The following is a 20,524-nucleotide window of genomic DNA, read 5'->3' on the forward strand; positions in this document are numbered from 1 at the left end:
GGTCTTTTTTTCTCTGCTTCTTCGATTTGTATGATTGGCTGCTGACATATAATATTTTCCAGATGTGAAAAACCTTTTTACTCTGAATTAAATTGAACAATAAACTGAATTGGATTCACAACACTGATGCTCTTTGCAGGAAGGCTAAGAGCAGACTCTACCTGCTGAAGAGGCTGAGGTCTTTGGAATGCAGGAGGTGGTCCTGAAGACCTTTGACCTTTGGCATCTGCAATCTTCTCTGGTGTAGTATATTGGAGTAGCAGCATAACTATAGCTGAGAGAAAGCGGTCTGCTAAGCTAATTAAGAAAAGTGACAGACTGCTGCATCCTCAGTGCACAAAGGAGCATTACTACAGATCCTTCCTCCCAGCAGTTTTTAAAGTAATAATCTCTGCTCCCAACAAACTCATTAAGAGTTTGATATTTCACTTCTTGTAAATATTTTTTATGCACAAATATACATTCATTTATTTTTTTAAATTACAGTAGTCAGTTGCACAGAGTATGCCATTTTCAGTAATTGTACAATATTATTTTTTTATATTGTAAATTTGCCTCTACTGTAGAGACAAGTCTTTATACTTTTTTGCCTTAGTTTGAATCTGCATGCTTCTATTTACCTTCAACTTGCAGCTGGTGCACCTGAATTTCTCCATTGTGGAACTAAAAAGAATGTTTCTATTGAATTGGTCGACTTCATTTGTTTTTATTTCCTTTGCTGATTTGAAGCAAACAGGTGTGTTTACACAAATACACAAACTTCCAAGCTGTTCCATAAAGCTGCTGATCAGTTAGACAGTTAGCAGCACCTGGCAGCTTCAACATCTTTTTAATTCTTTGGAAGCATCAATTGTATTCTAAGCTTTAAGGATGCAATTTTTTCATTTTGGCATTTTTAAAAATCTGTTAATAGGAAAATGAGATTTAATTAATTTAGGAACAACTAGTTTTTAGTATATCCGTTTCTTTTCACCGTGACTGTATAAATAAGCTGCAAAACAGCAAAAATAGAAAAAAAAGAAAAATAGCATTGAATCCATACTTTAACTTTTCAAAATTCAAATTCAAAACTGACAATTTCTAGGAACACTTAAAACAAATCAAAGTACTTTATGTAAAGTAAGAGTGCAGTTTACAACTAATTTAAAATGTATTTTACCAGGATAAGACAATAATAACCGATCACATGTTTCACATGCAGCCAGTTTCCCTCTCAAATGTTTGAGACCAGCTCTTCACCATCCCACAGACAAACACCTGTCCTTGCTGCACTTCAACCACACCTGGCAAATTGAGCACCTTCTTTACAGCTAAATCTGGCAGCCACACAAAACACATACATTTAAAACGAACCGCAGCAGCAGCAGCACATGCACTCAGCTAAATTAAGAGAAAAATCTGAGTCCCTGGTTTAGGAGTTGTTACCAACGTTCTTGTCAAGTTACAGTAAAGATGCAGAGGCTAAATCATGCTGCACTGGAAGATGCCAGAGTCATCCAAGTAGGTTCAGACACAGCACACACACACACACACACACACGCAGAGATGTGTCTCTTACAATGACATGCCAGATTTGAGTTTTCAGTCTTAAAATATATGATTTAACTGGTTTAGGACGGATGTCAGAACATAAAATGAACACAAGTCACATAAATCTACTATGTCTACCAGAACAAGATGCAATAAGTACATGTTAGAGAACAGCAGAGCATCATCATTTAGCATTTAGACAAAAATGATTTATCGTGATTAATTGATTATTGAAAAAAATTTAGTAATCGATTAATCGCTAACTTGAATGAATAAATGTTATTTATTTTGAACATGATAGAAGTATAAAAATCATACACATGAACAAGGAATGCAAAAGACACATAATCTTAACAAGCATGCATGAGCATATTGAACTGTGTGCTCAAGTTTCAAGTACAAACTTGAAACTAGAGCATACAGGCTCAAAACTGTTGTTTACTGAAAGAACAGAGCAATAATTAAGCCAAAACTATACAAAATACATCCAAATTTGCAACTAAGAAAAAAAAGCCTTTATCTGGAAATGTTTTCTACCTAAAACTCATCACGTAACATAAATTTAGCTTCACCTGGTTAAAAAAAAAAAAACAAAAAAAAAACTTCTCCTAAACACCTTTGGCCATCTAATTACTAATTAGTCAACAAGATCAGCCCTACACTGCATTAATGTTAAGTTGAGCAGAAAAGTTTGAGATTTTCACATGCCAATTTTAACGTTATTATATGCAATTTCATAATTACAGACTATAAGATCTAAAAGAAGAAATAGAAACGCAGAACTGTTTGCATATTTGTTTTTATCAACCATCACAGAAGTCTTAAGAGCACAGCCTACCTGACAGCTTGATCAGCAGCTCAGAGGCCACCTTAACGTTGATATCCTGGCTCAGCAGGCTGTTTTTAGCCATGGGGCTTCCTTCCCTCGGCTTCAGGGACTCCATGGCTATCGCTGCCGCCCCCGTCAACCCATCCTGGCAGAACGACCCAGGGAAGCTTGGCTGAACCTGGCTCTGGCACTGCGAGGATGGTCTCGGGCTCGGTGCCTCCTCCACTTTGGGCTCTTCTTTCAGGTGGAATGGAGACTTCAGTGATTCCCTCTGGTTGGCTGCTGCAAGAGGGAGAAAAACGGTGAGATTAAAGGAGTGAGTTGGATCAAAGGATTCCTGGTGAAGCTCAAGTTAAACCTGGGTATGTGATGGCGAAATATAGGTTAGGAAAAAAACATTATTATCTCAAAGAGAGGCATCCAAACATGTTGAACAGAACAAATAAGGGCACAGCTAACCCTTTTTAAATAACAGATTATTCTATCAGTTATTATAATGACTGATCGATTAATCATATCGAATAAAAAATTGGAACATTCGGCAGATTTTTCATGTAACCACTTAGACTTTTTTACATAAGAGAAATAGATTAGAAATACAGTAAGAGATGAAAAAAAATCAAATAATTTCCTTTTTAAATAAGAAAATAAAAATAGAATGCCTCTGAAACTAAAAATATTGTCTACTAATCTGTTAATTATTTTTTTGATTCATGACTGAATAGCAAAAGGTGCTTAATTGAAGTTTTTTTTTAACAGAATGTAAACCAGGCGAAGCTAAAACGTTGCCACTTGAGGAGTTCTGGGTATAAAACATATTTACAGAGAAAAAATTTATTTAATTACAAATGCAAATATTTTTATACAGTTTTGGCTAAATTACTGCTGTGACTGTGTTGTTCTTTCAGTGAATGGCCATTTAATGATTAATTGAGTAGTTAATTAGTAGACGATTGTTTTAACAACCTAGTAATCATGAATAATCACGATTAATCGTGATTATTCGTGCTTTGGCGTTTTAAACTCTACCTGTGGTGCATTTTCCTTCACACCACACTTTGGCATCAAAATAACTTATTTATTGTTTCAGACCCAGATAGAAAACCAGCTTCACTCAACTCTAACGCAGCCTAGGTTAGAGACTGAACTGTCACATGGATCGCTCTGGTCCGAAGGCATCTCGAGGAGAAACTGGGCCACATTTAATCTGCCTTAGATGAATAATTAATAATTAGACATGGAGCAACAACTAGCCGCCAAGAAAAGAAGAGCAGGCCAAGCTGCTTTCTTTGTGTCTCCGTGAACATTTCACTAATTAATCTGTTAAAGTGGAGGTTGGTTGCATGTTATAATGTGACAGAAACACAGACCAAACACTGGAGGAAGCTGTAAGATTTGTCCATCATATATTTCACTTTGAAGTATAGGAACAAGGGATTTACCGATCACAGCATGTTTGAATTCTCAGTATCCCTGAGTTAAACAACTTCCTTCTTCATGAAACAAACAAAAAGGGAGTGGCGTCTGATTTTAGTGGTTGTAGGATTTCTCTTTTGTCTCTAGCAAAATATCACAAGCCATTTATCCCTATACAGTTAGTTTCTCGTGTTTGCTTTGGTTACATTTACCCAGAAAACTCTGCGCTATATTCTGCTTCCTGCTTTTGGAGGGGTCTCTGTTTCACTTAGCATTCACATCAATATTTAAACCACACGAACTGAACCGAGACCAAGGTTTTCAGGTGAACCAGGGTTCACTTTTTTGGTCCGCATCAGAGTCCAATTACGCATTCATGCTCCCCAAATGAACTGGAGTTCCTAGCCCACAGGTGTCAAACTCCAGTCCTTGAGGGCCGCTGTCCTGCAGTTTTTAGATGTGCCACAGGTACAAAACACTGAGAAGGAAATGGCTTAATTACCTCCTCCTTGTGTAGATAAGTTCTCCAGCACCTTGCTAATGACCTAATTATTCTATTAGGTGTGGTGCAGCAGAGGCACGTCTAAAAGTTGCAGGACACCGGCCTTGAGGACTGGAGTTTGATACTCCTGTCTAGGCAAACAAACTGGAGTTGGATTAGAGTGGACTAAACAGATTTTAAGTCTGGAAAGTGTTAGATTGCCGAGAATCAGGGCCAAAGACAAGCAAATATTTACTTGTAACAGTGTAATCCTACTAAGAGACGCAAATGATGGACAAGAAATACTTAATTTTTACACTGTTGCATTAGGCTTCCTCCTTAATGTGTTAGGATAATACTTCTCGTTTTTTTGTACGTTTGTGTTCAATGTGATGTTAAAAACATAAGGGTCATTCAATCTTCCAGGTTAGTAAAGAAGTTCTGCCCACGTTTTAATAACAGTAAATGTCTAACCTAACTCTTGGAAGGCCCGTCCCCTGACACCAGCAGATATAACTCCCAGGTAAGCAGACTGCTGTCCATTCTCCTTTGACCCCAGCAGAGATCTGCTCCGGTCCTTACCCTCCCATCACACCTAACATCTCAAACCACCACAGGCCTGCCGCTGCCGGCCCCGCACCATCAATCTGTGCCGCCTCTAGCGCTTCTGATTAATGATGAGCCATGGCCAAGAGCTCCAGGACAAGGGACGTGGGGCAGGGAAAGGGGACAGGTGTGGGCGTTTTGACCACCCATGTGATGCCACAGAGTCAACGCCAGGGCAGGTTTGGATTGCAGTTCAAGAGGGTGAAAAGGACGAGGTTGAGCGGTGAGGAAGAGGAGGGGTGGCGGTGACCTTCAAGTTCGGGGCCAGTGGCGCGGGGCAGCACACGGCACCAGCTGGAAATGTCACACTGTCGGGTGTCAGCGGGCAGGCTAAGTATAACCTGGTCAGCACCTGGAAGGACGTCCTCTAATTAGAAGCGTGTTGAGGCCATGTTGGATCAGATGCGGACCGCGCACACGGCTGCCGTCGCCTTGCAAACGAATTCTTAAAATACACATTTAACCAATCGGAGTTGGAATCATCAGCAGAAAAATCCTCCTTAGTGGAGCTGGAAGAAAGAAATCAGCTCCAGGAAAGTCACCGTACTCTCTGACCTTTGTGGACTGATGTTATAAATAGGACATTTCCACTCAGAATCTACATTACAGAGCACAATGAATTATTTAGACTTGGGGCTGAAACAATTAATTGGATTAATCATGATGAATCAATTATTGAAATAATTATCAGCTAGTCTATTTATCAATCGTTAACTGAAGTATACAGACTCAAAAAAGGGCAATTTTCCTGACAGAACTGTCAAGGCAGTAATTAAGCCAAAAATGTAACAATATACAGTACAGACCAAAAGTTTGGACACAACTGTGTGTCCAAACTTTTGGTCTGTACTGTATGTATGTCACATTTAACATAAAAAAACCAACTTTGTAAAAAGCACCTTTTCAATAACTGGTTAATCCAAAAAATAGTCGACATGGACGATGGCATTTTTTAAAAATCTGATGTATAAAGTAACAAGGATTTTTTAAATACAATATTAGAAAAACTTTAAAATATTCCAGTAAATAATTCACATTTCTTTCAAATAAGAAAACAAATAAATATTATACTGCCTAAAATGAAATACCACACAGCCTTCCTTTAACGTATGTTTGATTGTTTGTATAAAAATATTAGTCTTCTGCTTAAATTATCCTCAGGCCTTTCATCTGGAATTAATATCATTACAGTGTAGTGTTAAATTGTTGATTTTCTTTTTGATAAATAGCTAAAGGTGCTTAATAGGGTTTTTTTGTTTGGTCAGTTTTGACTTTATTGAGTATGTTGGAGTTTTTTCAGCAAATTGCCCCTTTTTGAGTCCATACTCCCATTAATTAATCAGGCAAAAAAGTAATTTTTATTTTAAAAAGCATTTTTTAGTGTAATGTACTAATTTTATATCAAAAAGGCTTAAGCAATACCATGTAAAATCTGCACAATATCAGTTTTCTTATCCGATCATCAGAATAATCGATAAACTAATCGATTACTAAAAGCCCCATTTAGACCAATCCAATGGGAAAGTTTCTTTCTTCCTGCAGGCAATAAAAAGGCAGCACAGAGTGGTAACAAGCAGCCATACTGCGGCACTCATCCGCCAGCAACACCAAGCTTACACTTTGGGCTTTTTGTCTGTCAAAGTTTCACAATTGTAATCGCATCATGACTGTCCAGTCCCCCGGCGGATCATTTTGTGAAGCGAGTGCATCTCTGCGGAGGAGATGGGCATCTCTGGGTGACTAAGCTTCTGTTCTGTGAGGTTCCTGGCAGGGTGGTTATGTGCTAACCAAGGCTGGTGACAGCTCTGTGTGCACGATACTGTACGGCAGGCTCTAGCTCAGGATGGACGATGCTATCAGTTTGTCTCCATGTTATCACACCCTTCTGACACCTGCCACCAACGCTCCTTTCCACCACCGTTCCCTCGCTTGCTTCTCTGCCTCGCTCTCTCTCGCCTCATCCGTCTCACTGCCAGGCGCTTGTCCGCTGCACCTCACCTCTCGCTCTGTGGTCAGGGCTGCCGTCAAATAACTTCATTAGCTTTCCACCTCTGTCACGCCGGCCTGCTCCCCCTCTAACAATCGGTTGCTGTTTTCTCCCAGAGAGGAATAAAAAATAAAAAAAAGAGGAAAGCACAAGTCTGCGTGGGGCAGGTTGAGAATCCAACAACAGCTGACACTGTGCTAGACACTGGACAGTGATACTGATGGCTGCAGAGGGGATGTATGGACCAGAGGTCACGCACAAAAAGCCAGAGCTGGAAGGAAAGAAACTCATATTCACAAAGAAGAAAAAAGATGGTTTCGTTTCAAAAGAATCTGCAGTATTTCTACGTCTGGACTTAAATGGAGACAAATAGAGCTGTAACGAATGATTACTTTAATAAATAGATTATTCTGATGATTATTCAGATAAAGAAATTGGTATCTTCATTTAACTACTTAAGCCTTTTGTGTACAATACTAGAAATACATTAAAAGTTACAAATAATTACTAGTGTTGGGTGAAACCCATCTACAAACACAGATGTTCTTATCTGAAATGCAAAATGTACAGTATATATGTATTTTGTACAGTTTTGGTTTAATTACTGCTCTGAATGTATTGCTTTATCAGCAATTGGCGTAGTTTCAATAGTCGATTCATCATGGTTATTCTGATTAACGGTTTCAAATGTAAATATCAAAAGTGTGGCGTGCATTTGCACTCAATCCCCTTCCAACACAATTTCAGTGCAACCCATAGCTTTCAGTAGTAACATAAAAAGTCTCAGTTGTTTGTTAGAGAACACAATGAACACATAGCATCAGGAATGTGCCAAAAAAAAAAAAGGAATTCACATAAGATACGCGATTCTCATTTACTACAATTCAGAATCAAAATTAAATGTCCCATAAACAACAAAAAATTAAAATAAAAATCCAGGTAGACACGAGCTTCATCTTGTTCAAGCTTCATACAATGAAGAGTGAGCACTTTGGGAACATAGAAAATGGGCCGAGTCAAGTTAAAGTGGTGTGATAGAACAATAATCCATGCTGTCCGTTCATCTTTAAATCATCTGAAAATGGAAATAGTAACCCAACAAGACCGGGCTGTCCCACTAAACTCACAGTGGGACACAGGCAAGAAGAGCAATAATCAGTGGAACAGCCAATAGGCTTACAGTCACTTTGAAGGAGCTGAAGAGATCCACATCTCAGGTGGGAGAATGTGCTGACAGACAAGCCTTTATCAAACACAAATCTGGCCTTTATGCACAGCAGCTTAAAAAAAAACACACACATTGCTGAAAGATCACCATAAAAAAAATCCTGTTTGCATGGTCAACTTTTTCAGATTTTCTTTTAGTAAACAAAAGTCAAGTATCCTTTTCTTTCCACTTCACAATAAGACATTATTTTGTGTTAGTTATTCACATAAAATCACAATAAACACAATTAAGTCTCTGGTTCTAATCTGTCAAAACATAAAAAAGTTCTTGTGGTATGAATACTTTTGCAGGGCCATGTAAGGGGAATTTTTACTTTCCAAACCACTTAACTAGAAATCCCATTAGTTTGATGGGTTTAGGAATCAATTCATAACGTTACAGGAGGAAAGGAAGACACACTGCCAGCGAAAAGATAAATAAGACAACTGCAGAAGCATCATGACAGATGCAACACCTCCCACAACCCCCTGCATGCCAATTATTCACACCCAGCCGGGGTCAAGCTCACCGTGCCTGTGTCACCGCAGCGGGAGTGGGGGGAGTGGGCTGCATTGGGAGGGAGTGCAGTGCCCACTGTCATTATTAACTCTGAGTCCAGTGGGCTCAGGAGAGGGCCTGTGCATTTCAAAGCGCCTCTATGGCTTTCATCTGTGAATCAGAATGTGGATCACACTGGACGGCGAACGGTTGTGTAAGTGTGCGAGGATAAAAAAATCAAAGCGTATCAGTGTATCACTCGATGGTAAGCAGGGCAGCCCAAAAAACTGACACGCTTATTATGTCAGGGGTCAGGAAGAGTTCAGATATTTTTTTTTTTTTAATGCCGGGGGGAGTCTATGCAACTCCCTCTTTCGGCTCCTACTATGTCTCACTCGATCGCTGTCACTTTGTTTTTCTCTCCCCCCGCGCCCCGTTCCTTTTGCAGCTTTTTAAGCTTCCTCCCTCACCCCTCTTAAAGGCCTTGTGGGACTGATGCGCTGAGACATCAGTGTAAAAGCAGGAGGGATGAGGTGCTTGTGTACGCACTAAATCTGGGTTGGCAGGGAGGTCAGAGGAAATGGAGTCTAGAGGTCCCAGGAGGAACTTCCTCACCTCCGTCTGCCTGGCAGCTACATGTCACGGTTACGCTTCAACAAGCCCAAAACCGCCCTGTTACTCCAACAAACTAATAAAGGTTTATCTTCTAATCACAGCATTTTCACACAGTAAAATTCAAGCACCTTTCAAGCCTTTCCAAGGTAAGTTCTCAAACCTTTCCAGCACCACACTTTGGAGTTAAAAACAATACAAAGGAATGAAAAAAAAAAAGACAGTTTCAATTCAGGATCAGAAAATTGTACTCAAGAGTAAAACAGTATTTTGTAAAAAGATGACTCAAGCACTGAGTAACTGATAAGAAAAGAATTACTTCATATTTAAAAATTACATCAGCAAACAGACCAAAATATAAAGTTATGGAGATATGCTGGTATCTTGAAAACCAAAATTAAAATAATTCATATAAATAATGTAATTACAAAAAGAAACATCTTTCCTAACCAACTTCTTTCAATATAAAACTTAAAAAGCTCTAACAAAGACTGCAGGTGTGTGTTGTGTGCTTGGTGAATTTTTGGTTTATTACAAATTCAAACAAGTTGTGTTAAGGCAAATGACCTGCCTGCTAAAATTAAATACTAAAAAACAACATAAAATGAGAGATAAAAATAATTATTGAAAAAAATTTTCTCAGTAAGCTTTCTGGCATTTAGCAAATAGAAATAATTTTGGTAGTGCAAACTAACATAAAACAAGAAAATCTTAGTCTGATGCAACTTCAGACAGATACAAAAAAAGTGTCTTTTTATTACGTCTATGAAAATATCTGGCTTCAACTGTAAATTACATTTTCCAAATGTAGACTTTTAATCAAACATTAGATTGCACTTTATTACAAAACTATGCAGTTTGAGAATCAAGCATTTTCAAAACCTTGAAAACATCTAATGAAAATTCAAGCATTTTCAAGGATTTCAAGCATCCATATGAGCCCTGAGCAGCAGTATTTGTTGGAAAGCCACGTTTTCCTTTTTAATCCCCTTCGCACAATGTCCTGACTAAGATGTCCGCCGCTTGACACTGGACTGACATTGCGAGGAGCCACCTCGGCTCCTCCGGGAGCGGCCTGGCCTTGATTGTGCAGTCTGGTGGCGGAGTGCGGCTGGCACCCGGGGGGCGTTGCGTGGAGATGGGGCGCGTGAGATCGAGGGGGAGTTAACTAAGCCGTCCCAGTCCCCGTGCATCCTGGAGGGGTCACAGGATGGCGCTCGGGGCGCTAATCATTTCAAATTATGAATTCCTTTTTAATTATGAATTATGCATAAATTTTTAATTAATCTAATGTTCCCAGGGTTTTTTTTTTCTTCACATACTCGCTCAAGATCTCAATCTAATTACACGCCATCAAGCGGGAGAGTGGCAGTTGTAGCTTCGACCCCCGCTCAAGACCTCGGTCAACCTTTCTCCATCAATCTCACAGTCGTCTCCAGACTCGTTCTTTTGATATTCTGCAACACGGAAAAATGCATCTAAAAAACAACCGGATCATTCTTCACCTGACAACAGCAGAGCTGGGAAAGTTTAAGAATGTTGCAACTTAATGGATGGATGGATGGATGGATGGATGGATGGATGGATGGATGGATGGATGGATGGATGGATGGATGGATGGATGGATGGATGGATGGATGGATGGATGGATGGATGGATGGATGGATGGATGGATGGATGGACGGATGGATGGACTGAAGAATAGATGGACAGATTGATGTCCATATACAGTATCTATATACAGTATATATCTATTTGATGGACAAATGAATGGACGAAAGGACGGATAGATTGACGACTAAATGGAAGGGGGATGGACGGATGGATGGACTGAAGAAAGGATGGATGAGAGGGAGGATGATTCATAGCCTTAAGAATGGATGGACAAATGGATGAATGAAATAATAGCTGGATAAACAGATGGATGGACAAATGAATTCATGGACAGACGGATGGATTGCTGGATGGACAGACGGACGGACGGACGGACAGATTGATGGATGAATGGATGGATGAGTGACTGGATGGATAGTCAGACGGACGGACAGATTTTCATGTGCAGACAAAACTCTTCACTTGTCCGAACTGCAGGAGATCTGATCAGAAAATACAGGAAAGTTTATATGTTTATTATAATGCAGAGATTCTACCGATGGCCCTACAGCAAACATTTTTTTAAATAAATCAGATCATTAATTAGGGCTGCACACCGTTACATAAAGTGGCTGATTTCCATCCCGTCCCATCCCACTGCTACTAATCACACATCACATGCTGGGAGACTGATGGTGACTTGCACTTTACCCAACAAATACAAAACATGCAGGCCTAAAAATTGACGTTAAGAGCCGCTGAGCCACAGACACCACGGTTTTTAAATAGGAAAAAAAACATCCATGAGTGGCTTAGATCCACAGCCAAGATCGTGTTTTCCCCTCCGCCTCACTCAGCAACAGCATGACAGAAGGAGAGACTGACTTAGATGTGTCTGGACCAGCAGTACTCAACATGAACTGACCACTCAGATGTGCCAAGTTTTAGACGGGTTTGAAGAACCAGATCTCCCCCTCCTGTGCTTATTCTAGTGTTGCTGTGGGCCGGCGGGGCGTTGCAGCTGGAATATTTGTACAGTTTTTATCATGTTGACACTTCTCTGGAAAGCTACCTGCTCCTATCTAGCTAAAGAGAGTGTAATTTCACAGGCAAATCAAGGTTTTGTTTTCTAAAAGTCTGATAAATATTTCTTATTTAATCACAACAATAATGGAAAATATTCTAAAAAGCAAGGCAATGAGTGAACCTTGCTACACCTGAAGTCCTCCATTTCAAAAACAAATGCAACTCATAAAATGCGATCAGGCGTAAACACTTTTTATTATCTTTTTTTCCATAGAACAATCTCAAATTTGCACCCCAAAACTCTGATTTTCTGATCTTTGATTACCTTCAAAATCAAGTAGTAACACATCAGAACTGCAGCCCTGACCGAAACAATGAAGATTAGAAAAAAATGTCTCCCTTTTCTTATGATTAATATTAAAACTACATTTACTTCATTAGTTCTTTAAAAGAAAACGATTACAGTAATTACCAACAACAGAGTACACTCTATTAGCTGTACGGATATATTTATCTGGACATAATATAAATTATCTGGCCTTTATCAGGTAATGATTTAGAGCTAACGCCTAAAAAAATTAAGCATTATATTCCCCTCTGTCATTACTTATTTAACAGAAACAAAGCCATTGTCCACCAGTTCGTTGAGTCTCTGGTTCAGGGGGAACAGTGTAGTATTCATCCTGGAACACCAATCAGCTCCTCTCCCTCAGCAGGTACTGGAGAATGCATGGGAGTTCATCCAACCAGTCTATATGTGTTTTATAGACTTGGAGATGTTCTGGTACCAGAACCCTTAGTGATGGCTCTTAGGTTCCTCTACTGAGATTCTCAAAGCTTGGTGTACATTGCTGGCAGTAATTTGGTTTAGTTTCTGGTGAGAATTGAACTCCGCCAGGGTTGCCTTTTGTCACTGATACTCTTTGTGACCTTTAAAGATGACCAACTATACTTCCCTGATCAGGTTAGGATAGGTCAATGGGCTACACAAAATATATTCAGCAAAATGTTTGCACAAAATTATTCAAAGATGATAAAATTTTAGTTTGCGCAACTCTGCCTATTTTGAGCTCCTTTCAGAATGAGCTGTTTTAGGTCACTTTCAGTCCAAATAATCTCCTGCTGGCCACGTCCCACACAACTCCGTGCTTAAACTCGCATGTGAAAATGGCTGCAAACAATTGCACAATTATACAACCATACATCTTTGAAAAGCAGAAGTGGAGTCTCCTGCACAACCAACAAAAATGAAGCAAGTGGTTTCTGGATGGCAAGACAAAAAAAACAAAAAAACACTTGTCTCTTTCAGCAGCCATTGTACAACGGCAGTCTCATTTTTAAAGGATATTGTTCTAGAAGTCCTGTATCAAGTAACTTTAAAATCATGGAATTCAATCACTTGATAAATTAAAGACATACCAGAAGATAAGAAACTGAGTAAATGTAAATTTGCATTGTGTTGAGGAGTTACAGACAGGAACAATAACTTTTCTTCTATAACTAAGTTGTCCACTCCTGGGAAAGTTGTTAGCGCTCTCAAATATTTCCCACTTGTAAATCATCTTTCTCTCTTCTGAATAACCGACTGCAAATAATTTGAAAATTGCATTTTCATGTTGTCTTTACCTTTGTACAATAAATAACAAAACAGAGGAACTGATGTGTTGTTTTGTGATATAGAGTTAGATTTGTAGCAGGGTTTCTGCAGGTTTCACCAACTCAAATTTAAAACCTTTTTAAGACTATTATGAATGAAATTTAAGACATGTAACACAACAGAAATGTAAAAGAAAAAAGTTGTATTTTATATAGAAGAAGTTCTAAGCATTTTTGGACAGAATGCATGTAGCATCATATGAGTTGGCAACAGATCCAGTGACAAAGACAAATTTATTGCCACCAACGTGACAATAAATATATATGTGTTCATGATAGACGCAAAAACCTAGCCAACTAGTTAGCAATGTATGCTACAAGTTAGTTAGCGATAGTCTCATACTGATCGCAACTCAAACATTTGCCTGACAGAAGTGTCCCATGAGAAAAATAAACTACACAGAATGAGAAAAAAATAGTCCTGCCACCACAAAATTTAAGACCTGTGATTAGCGTACTTAAAGTCAACTTACACTTTGTCTCATGAATTTAAAACATTCCTAGGCTTTAAATTTAGACATTAATTCAACACTTTTTAAGGACACCCTACAATAATTTCTACCCCGTGTAGAAATTTGTAGAATCTTTTTTCAAACATCTATTGTTGAATTGTCATACTGTATTTTTGACACATCTTCAAAATAAATATTCTCAAAGTAGGTTTCAGTGCAAACTAGTAATAGGAATGTCATAGTACCCCACTAAATGTCCCAAAATGATACAGAAGTCATTTTTGTAATGCGTTTTTGTTATATTACAAAAGAAAAGAAACTTCAGCTCACCTGAAAGCTTCATAAGCAGGTCAGTCGCCGTTTTGGTAGTGATGTCAGGGCTAAAAAGTGAAGCTGTGGTCGGACCACTTGGACTGGATCTCATCCCAACTCCGATACCAACTCCAGGTAGGTCTAGGGAGTTAGTACTGCTGCCAGGTCGGTCTCTGCAAATGCTGAACGGAGAGAGCACTGACAGATCCCTCTCCTGAGGCTCCTCCTTGACGTGGACATGATTAGAAGATGCTTCGTTCGGAGGGGAGGTTTGCTGCTGGGCCTCGGCCTGCAGCGGCGATGCCTCGGCCGCTCTCAGGTCATTGGTGCCGCTGTCGCCCAGCAGGGATCCCTCGCCCTCCGTGTCGGTGGTGGGCTCTTCTTTCACCTTGACGTCGGTGCGAGGGAAGTGCTGGTGGCAGCGCATGTGAAGCTTCAGGCTGAAGTGTCGGGAGGAGGTAAAGGGACAAAGTTCACACTGAAATGTCTCGCCTCGATCCTGGTGCTGATGTACCTGGAAGAGGAAGACAGAATCAGGAAACTAGTTAATGGAAAGGAGCAGTTACTGCTCATTCTATATGTCAAAACTCTACAGTGTTCTTTTTGTCCTCATTGCTTTTTCAGCAAATTTTGTTAACATGGATGGATGGATGGATGGATGGATGGATGGATGGATGGATGGATGGATGGATGGATGGATGGATGGATGGATGGATGGATGGATGGATGGACGGACAGATGGATGGATGGATGGATGGATGGATTGAAAGATGGATTGATAGATATCCATCTAATAATGGATAGATTAATCCATCCTATGGATGGACGGATTAAATTATTGATTAATTGATGGATAAATGGGCAGATGGATGAATGAATGAATAACAGCTAAATGGATAAATTGTTGGGTGGGCTGATTAATGAATGGATGGACAAATAGATGGATGGATGAATGAGTGAACAGATTTATGGTTGGATAGATAAATGAACAGATGGATGGATCTCTAAAAGGAATTTTAATTCTTCAAACATTTATTATTTGGCACCTTGAAATGAAAACACAAAGAAATAAGAAATCACTCAAAACTTCAGCAGGTAGGGAAAAATTAGAACAATCAATGACAGCCATCAGATATTATACTGGAAAACCTTTAAATAACCCTGGTGGCACCAATTTCAAATCATTTGAGATAAAAAAAAAAAAAACAACAAAACAAAACAAAAAAAATAGAAGATCATCCAACCTTCATGTGAGACTTGAGATTGTCTTTGCGAGCACAGCGGAAGGGACACAGTGGACACTGATGGCTTTTCAAGCCTGTGTGAATGACCATGTGTCTCTTCCAGTAGCTCTTGCGTTTGATGACCAGTCCACATACAGGACATTGGAAAGGTTTGCCGCCATCCTCAGGAGAGCCTGAATGAAAGAGAAGAACACTGTTGGTGTTTGCAATTGATATGCAAGTTTTACTACTGGAGAAATGCTATTTTATTTTTGCAAAGACATTCTAGTAACCAGAAGCGGAACCAACAGGGTAAAGATGTTTAAAAGTCTTTAAAAACTGATTAATGTAGAAGCTCTCAGACTTAAAGATGCAGAAAAACCAAACCGTTAATGAAACCAATTCGTGGAAAAGAAAATCCTATATTCTGAAATAATTGTTTTTAACAAAACTGCTAGTGGCACAATCACCCGTAACAACGCAGGAATTAAGTTTCTAGGAACATCTAATTAGTAATCCATGACTTTCTATTTCCCCGGGGAATAAATGTGACGCGTCACAGAGACCCATTTCTCTCTCAATCCCCTCTGGCCACAGGGCTGGATGATGACCCAAGTTTATCTTGCCACCACACAAACAGAGAAGGATGATAAGGGAGGTAAAAAAAATAAAAAATCATTTCCGAAGATCCTGAAGCAAAAAACATCAACTCGGGGTCACCAAGTACCACCAACAACCACATCTACAGGTTGTTTGGGTGTCCTACCATCACAAACTTAATGAAGAAGTATTTGCTAACTGGATGAAAGATGAAGTTCACATTGCAGGTCTTGATGCTCAATTCTGAAATTTTGCACAGTGGTTCATGCTACTAATTAAATGCAACCACAATCAGACTTCTGTGTGAACGGTTTTTGACCCCAAAGTACTCTGCATTTTGCACTGCATGGCACACAGCAGTGCACTGTTTACCAAAGTAATGGATATCACCATTCATGGATCGATTTTAAAGTTGTTGATCGATGAGAGCAGACAGTATCACCACAAGACCGTAGCAAGACTTGGATTAGCTTAGCACTGAGTTATTCTTTGCATTCACATTTACAGCATCTGGTTTCGTCTGGTGAAGAATTATGATGCATGTTTCACGCCACTGACTTAAAAGACGTACAAAATGCGACATTCGATCTGATTTGAAAATTTTTCTATGTGTATCAGATTTAGTACCACATATGAAAGAGGCACAAATGTATAACTTGATTTGTGCCCCAACTTCGGAAATGCTCATCATTCCTCTGTGTGGTAGTTCTCATAAAATTTATTCTCCTATTATTACAACAATATTCTTGTAATATTATGACTTTATTCTATTAAATAAAAAAAAAATCTTTGCCTTACCCTTATATTTGCCGTAGAGTTGACCTGAATTCAAAGTCCGAATTAATATAAGCTGTAAAACACGCTTGTCAAACAAGATGGCGGTCTTGGGCATGCTGACATCACTCTGAACTATGCAATGGTGAAAAAAAAATCCCAATTTTCCAAACAGTTCATCAAAGTCCCCGCTCCGTGTTTGACCTCATGGAGTATTGTAGGAGAAAATTGAGAAGGGTACCAATAGTTGTGGTTTTGTTATTTCTAATCAAATTAAATATGTATAATACAATTAAAAGTTGGGTCTTTCTCAAGGTTTTAAGTGTGAGATCTTGCTGCTTCAATAAAAGGTGAACGTATGAGAGATTTTTTACATTTCTTTATCAGATGTGCCAATAAATGAGGCCAGCACAGTATGTAATGAAGTAGGAGAATGCGTCTGTACACCTCATGATGGGACACATCTAGGGAAATGCCAGCTAGAAGCAAATGGAACAATGAGAGAGAGAAAACTCAGGCATGTTTTAGTGTCTCGATTATTGTTGTTGGCTTCATATCCGGCATCCATTACTGTTTAATTGGTCTTATTAGAAAGAGGCATGATTGCATTACAAATTCTACAAGGGGCCTGTCAGGATGGCTTCATAAGTATTCCAGCGCCGTTCCTTGAAAAACATCTGGTAATCAGTGTTTGGTGAAATTACTGCGCTCAGCCATTCATTGACCTGAGGTGTAAAACCTCGAGACTGCCTATTTGCAACAATAAACCGCCATCTGCGGCCCAACCTCTCCCCGAGAGAGAATCAGGATGCAAAAAAAAAAGAGAAAGAAGCCCTGCTTTCTTAGATTTAAGGTGACTGCAGCAGAAATAACACAGGAGGAGGAAAGTTTGGGAGTTTGGTCCTCAACATGTTTGGAACCGTAGCATATCGGAGGAAGAAACGGTATGCTGTGTGACAAGGTTTTACAGCCGAACTGGTGAGGGATGACAGTAAAACAAGATACGAGAGTCGACAATCAAGGTCACATTTTTTCAGTCTGGCGACCAAATGACTACCTGCATTTTTACAGCGCTGCTCGACCTTGACGGCAGCCTGGGTTAGAGCAGACCCACCCCCACCCCACCCCTACACCCTTTTTAGCATGCAGATCACAGAATATTACATCGATTGCTTCATCTGTCTGAAGTCAATTTGATCCAGCCATTTTAGGTTTGGCGGGGTTGCGACACAATCCCTCAAAAGTCCCCATCAATCTCTCTGAAAGCATTCGGTTCTCCCTTAAGACTACTTAGAGTCCCGAGTGAGATCCTTGTGTGCGCCATTGTTTGGGTTATGTGTCTACATCTGAGTGTATGCTTGCCAAGTATACTGCATGAGCAATACACACACACAGAGAAAGAAAGAGAGAAAGGGGAAGAGAAGAGAGGGTAGGGAAAAAAAAAAGTGTGCACGCATCTGTATCCAGTCAGTGGAAAGTATGATGTGTTTGGCCTTAAGTCTACTGTGCTGATGAGTGCAGAGGGCTCTGGTAAGAGGGGGGCTGCAGCCAGGAGGAGGCTGCTGAGATGGATATGGACTCCAGGGCGCCCCGCTGTGCCGAGCATACACTGACGACCCCCTTTTGGCAGCAGGCACATCCGAGCGCAAACGAACTGGTTTAGGGGAGGCAGCGAGGTCTCAGTCGGAACCCCCCGTTGCGCCTGCAGACCATTTCCCATACTGTAAGGCCAGCCAGGGCTGTTTTCTCTCGGTTGTGCTCTCTGCTCGGCTGACAGTTGAAGCTGAGGCTACACTGCTACTGCGGCGCCGTTGAAGTGAGAGCAAAACTATGACAAAACACGAGAAAACATGTCAGTGAAGTTCAGAGCTGTGCTTTCTCTGGGAAATGGATGACAGTTTTTGTAGGAGTAAAAAAGATTGTCATCGTCTTGAAGGTAAAGTCCATATTAGATGGAATCGATCATGAACAACACTTTTAAATATGTTAAATCAATTAACAGACCTAAGCATCTCAGACCAAATGATGCCGATATGTATTGCAAACACATTTCTTCTTACTAAATGTAATATTAATTATTCAGAGTCTTGACTTGAATCTGATAGAGATGGACCTAAAGATTAGGATGACAGCAAGGGCACCTTCCAACTCAAAGTCTTCGAGCTCATCACCACGAATAAATAATTTTAAAAAACTGAGGAACAATGCAAAAAATAAAATAAACAAAACATTTTTTGCAAAACTTATTTGAATGATATCTCTATCATTTCCTATCAAATTTCAAATTCAAATCAGTAATGGATTCAAGGTGCTTAGGTTGATATGGTGAAGGACTGGAAGGTAGAACATTTGTTATACCATAGAGACGATCTATAAGGCAGATTATATCCATTGCTATTCTATGCTCTTGCACAAACTATCTGGAACAGTAATTCCCAAAGTTGAGGTCACATTTATATAAATGCAGGGTCTTGAGATTCTCCTGAGACAATAACCTACATACTAAAAATAGCTATGAGAAAGCATGTGTGTCGTATAAATAGTTTAATAGACAATAAAAAAATAAGACTTGAATAAATAAAAGCAACATATCAGTCAATATATTGGGTGCTGTTGCTGACTGTGTTTCCACTGAACCACTTTTTTACTGACTCAGTAGGAATGCTTGTCTGCTAAACCAAGAGTTGAGGTCAAGGACCTCTTACATTTTTATTCTGTGGGTCAGAAGGCAGAGAGTTTGGGAATCAATGATCTCGATCATTTCAACATATAAATATGCTTTGAGCTACGCTATTGCAGTTCTGGTTGTGTGTTCAGCAGCCACTAGCTGGTAAATTAACATTTAGCCCGATATATGGGGGATTTATTGTAGTACAGTTTGTCCATTTAACTCAGTATCAGCTTGGACTACAGAGACTGTAAATGAGGGTCAACTTACACTTTAACGTATTTAAGTAAGTGCACATGGCTTTCATTTGGAACAGTATAACTGGTGTCACTTTAATAAAATCAACACAGCAGGAAAACAGAGACAACTTCCTTCTGAACGTCACCATAAGAGTTTTAGTAATATAGACAGTGCAGTACTGAGTATAAGCGCTAGTTTTAGCTTCCACTGAAAAGTGTATTTGTGTAGCAGAACTAAGATTTATGATTAGTGCTTTAGAGGTAACACAACTAACTTCTCAGTTACATTGGCTAACACGGCTAGTGGGCTTGATGTTTAAATAAATAAATAACGTGCTTCTTTGTGAAACTACTTCAATGAAAACAACAGCCTCTCTATCATTCTGGATTTACTGCAGGCGTCTCCGCTCTGCTGCACACTTCACCAGCTACGGTAGGAAAACCTAATGAGGTAGCACAGATTATCAGAATACTGGTGGAGCGGAGTCGTTCCTGACCCACATTTAGAGCATGGACATTGGCAAGTCAGAAACAGCCAGCAGACTTCCAAGTCAAAGCCAACAGGTCCCGTATGTTTGTTAGCTGAACACAACGTGTCACTGGAACCTTTCAACATGAACGAGGGCCCCTTTGCATTTGACAATTTCTAAAAAAAAAAAAAAAAGTGACTTATAATCTAAAGTGACATAGTCCAGAAAATACTGGACAGATCTTTCACCAATAACATTGTTCTGGCGAACTGCCAGGTAGCCACTCCCCTCTGCTGCACCTTTCTGCCACTTCTCTGCTGGTTAGTGATGAGAACCAGGTGGACT

General features: G+C 39.7%; 1 protein-coding gene across 5 annotated transcripts in view; it reads right to left on the reverse strand.

The window, feature by feature from the left end:
- Positions 1 to 20,524, reverse strand: part of znf827 (zinc finger protein 827) — a 97,875-nt gene that overhangs the window by 40,106 nt on the left and 37,245 nt on the right. For 4 of the 5 annotated variants that reach the window (XM_032563672.1, XM_032563670.1, XM_032563674.1 and 1 more), the window contains exons 3-5: positions 15,450 to 15,622; positions 14,224 to 14,719; positions 2,369 to 2,641 (exon numbers count right to left, since the gene is read on the reverse strand). In XM_032563672.1, the coding sequence (XP_032419563.1) occupies positions 2,369 to 2,641; positions 14,224 to 14,719; positions 15,450 to 15,622 (942 nt within the window). The remainder of the gene's footprint in view (positions 1 to 2,368; positions 2,642 to 14,223; positions 14,720 to 15,449; positions 15,623 to 20,524) is intronic. The other variant, XM_032563671.1, reaches the window with a different exon arrangement.

The sequence above is a fragment of the Xiphophorus hellerii genome, chromosome 5 (genome assembly GCF_003331165.1).
Source record: "Xiphophorus hellerii strain 12219 chromosome 5, Xiphophorus_hellerii-4.1, whole genome shotgun sequence".
In the NCBI taxonomy this organism is placed as follows: domain Eukaryota; kingdom Metazoa; phylum Chordata; class Actinopteri; order Cyprinodontiformes; family Poeciliidae; genus Xiphophorus; species Xiphophorus hellerii.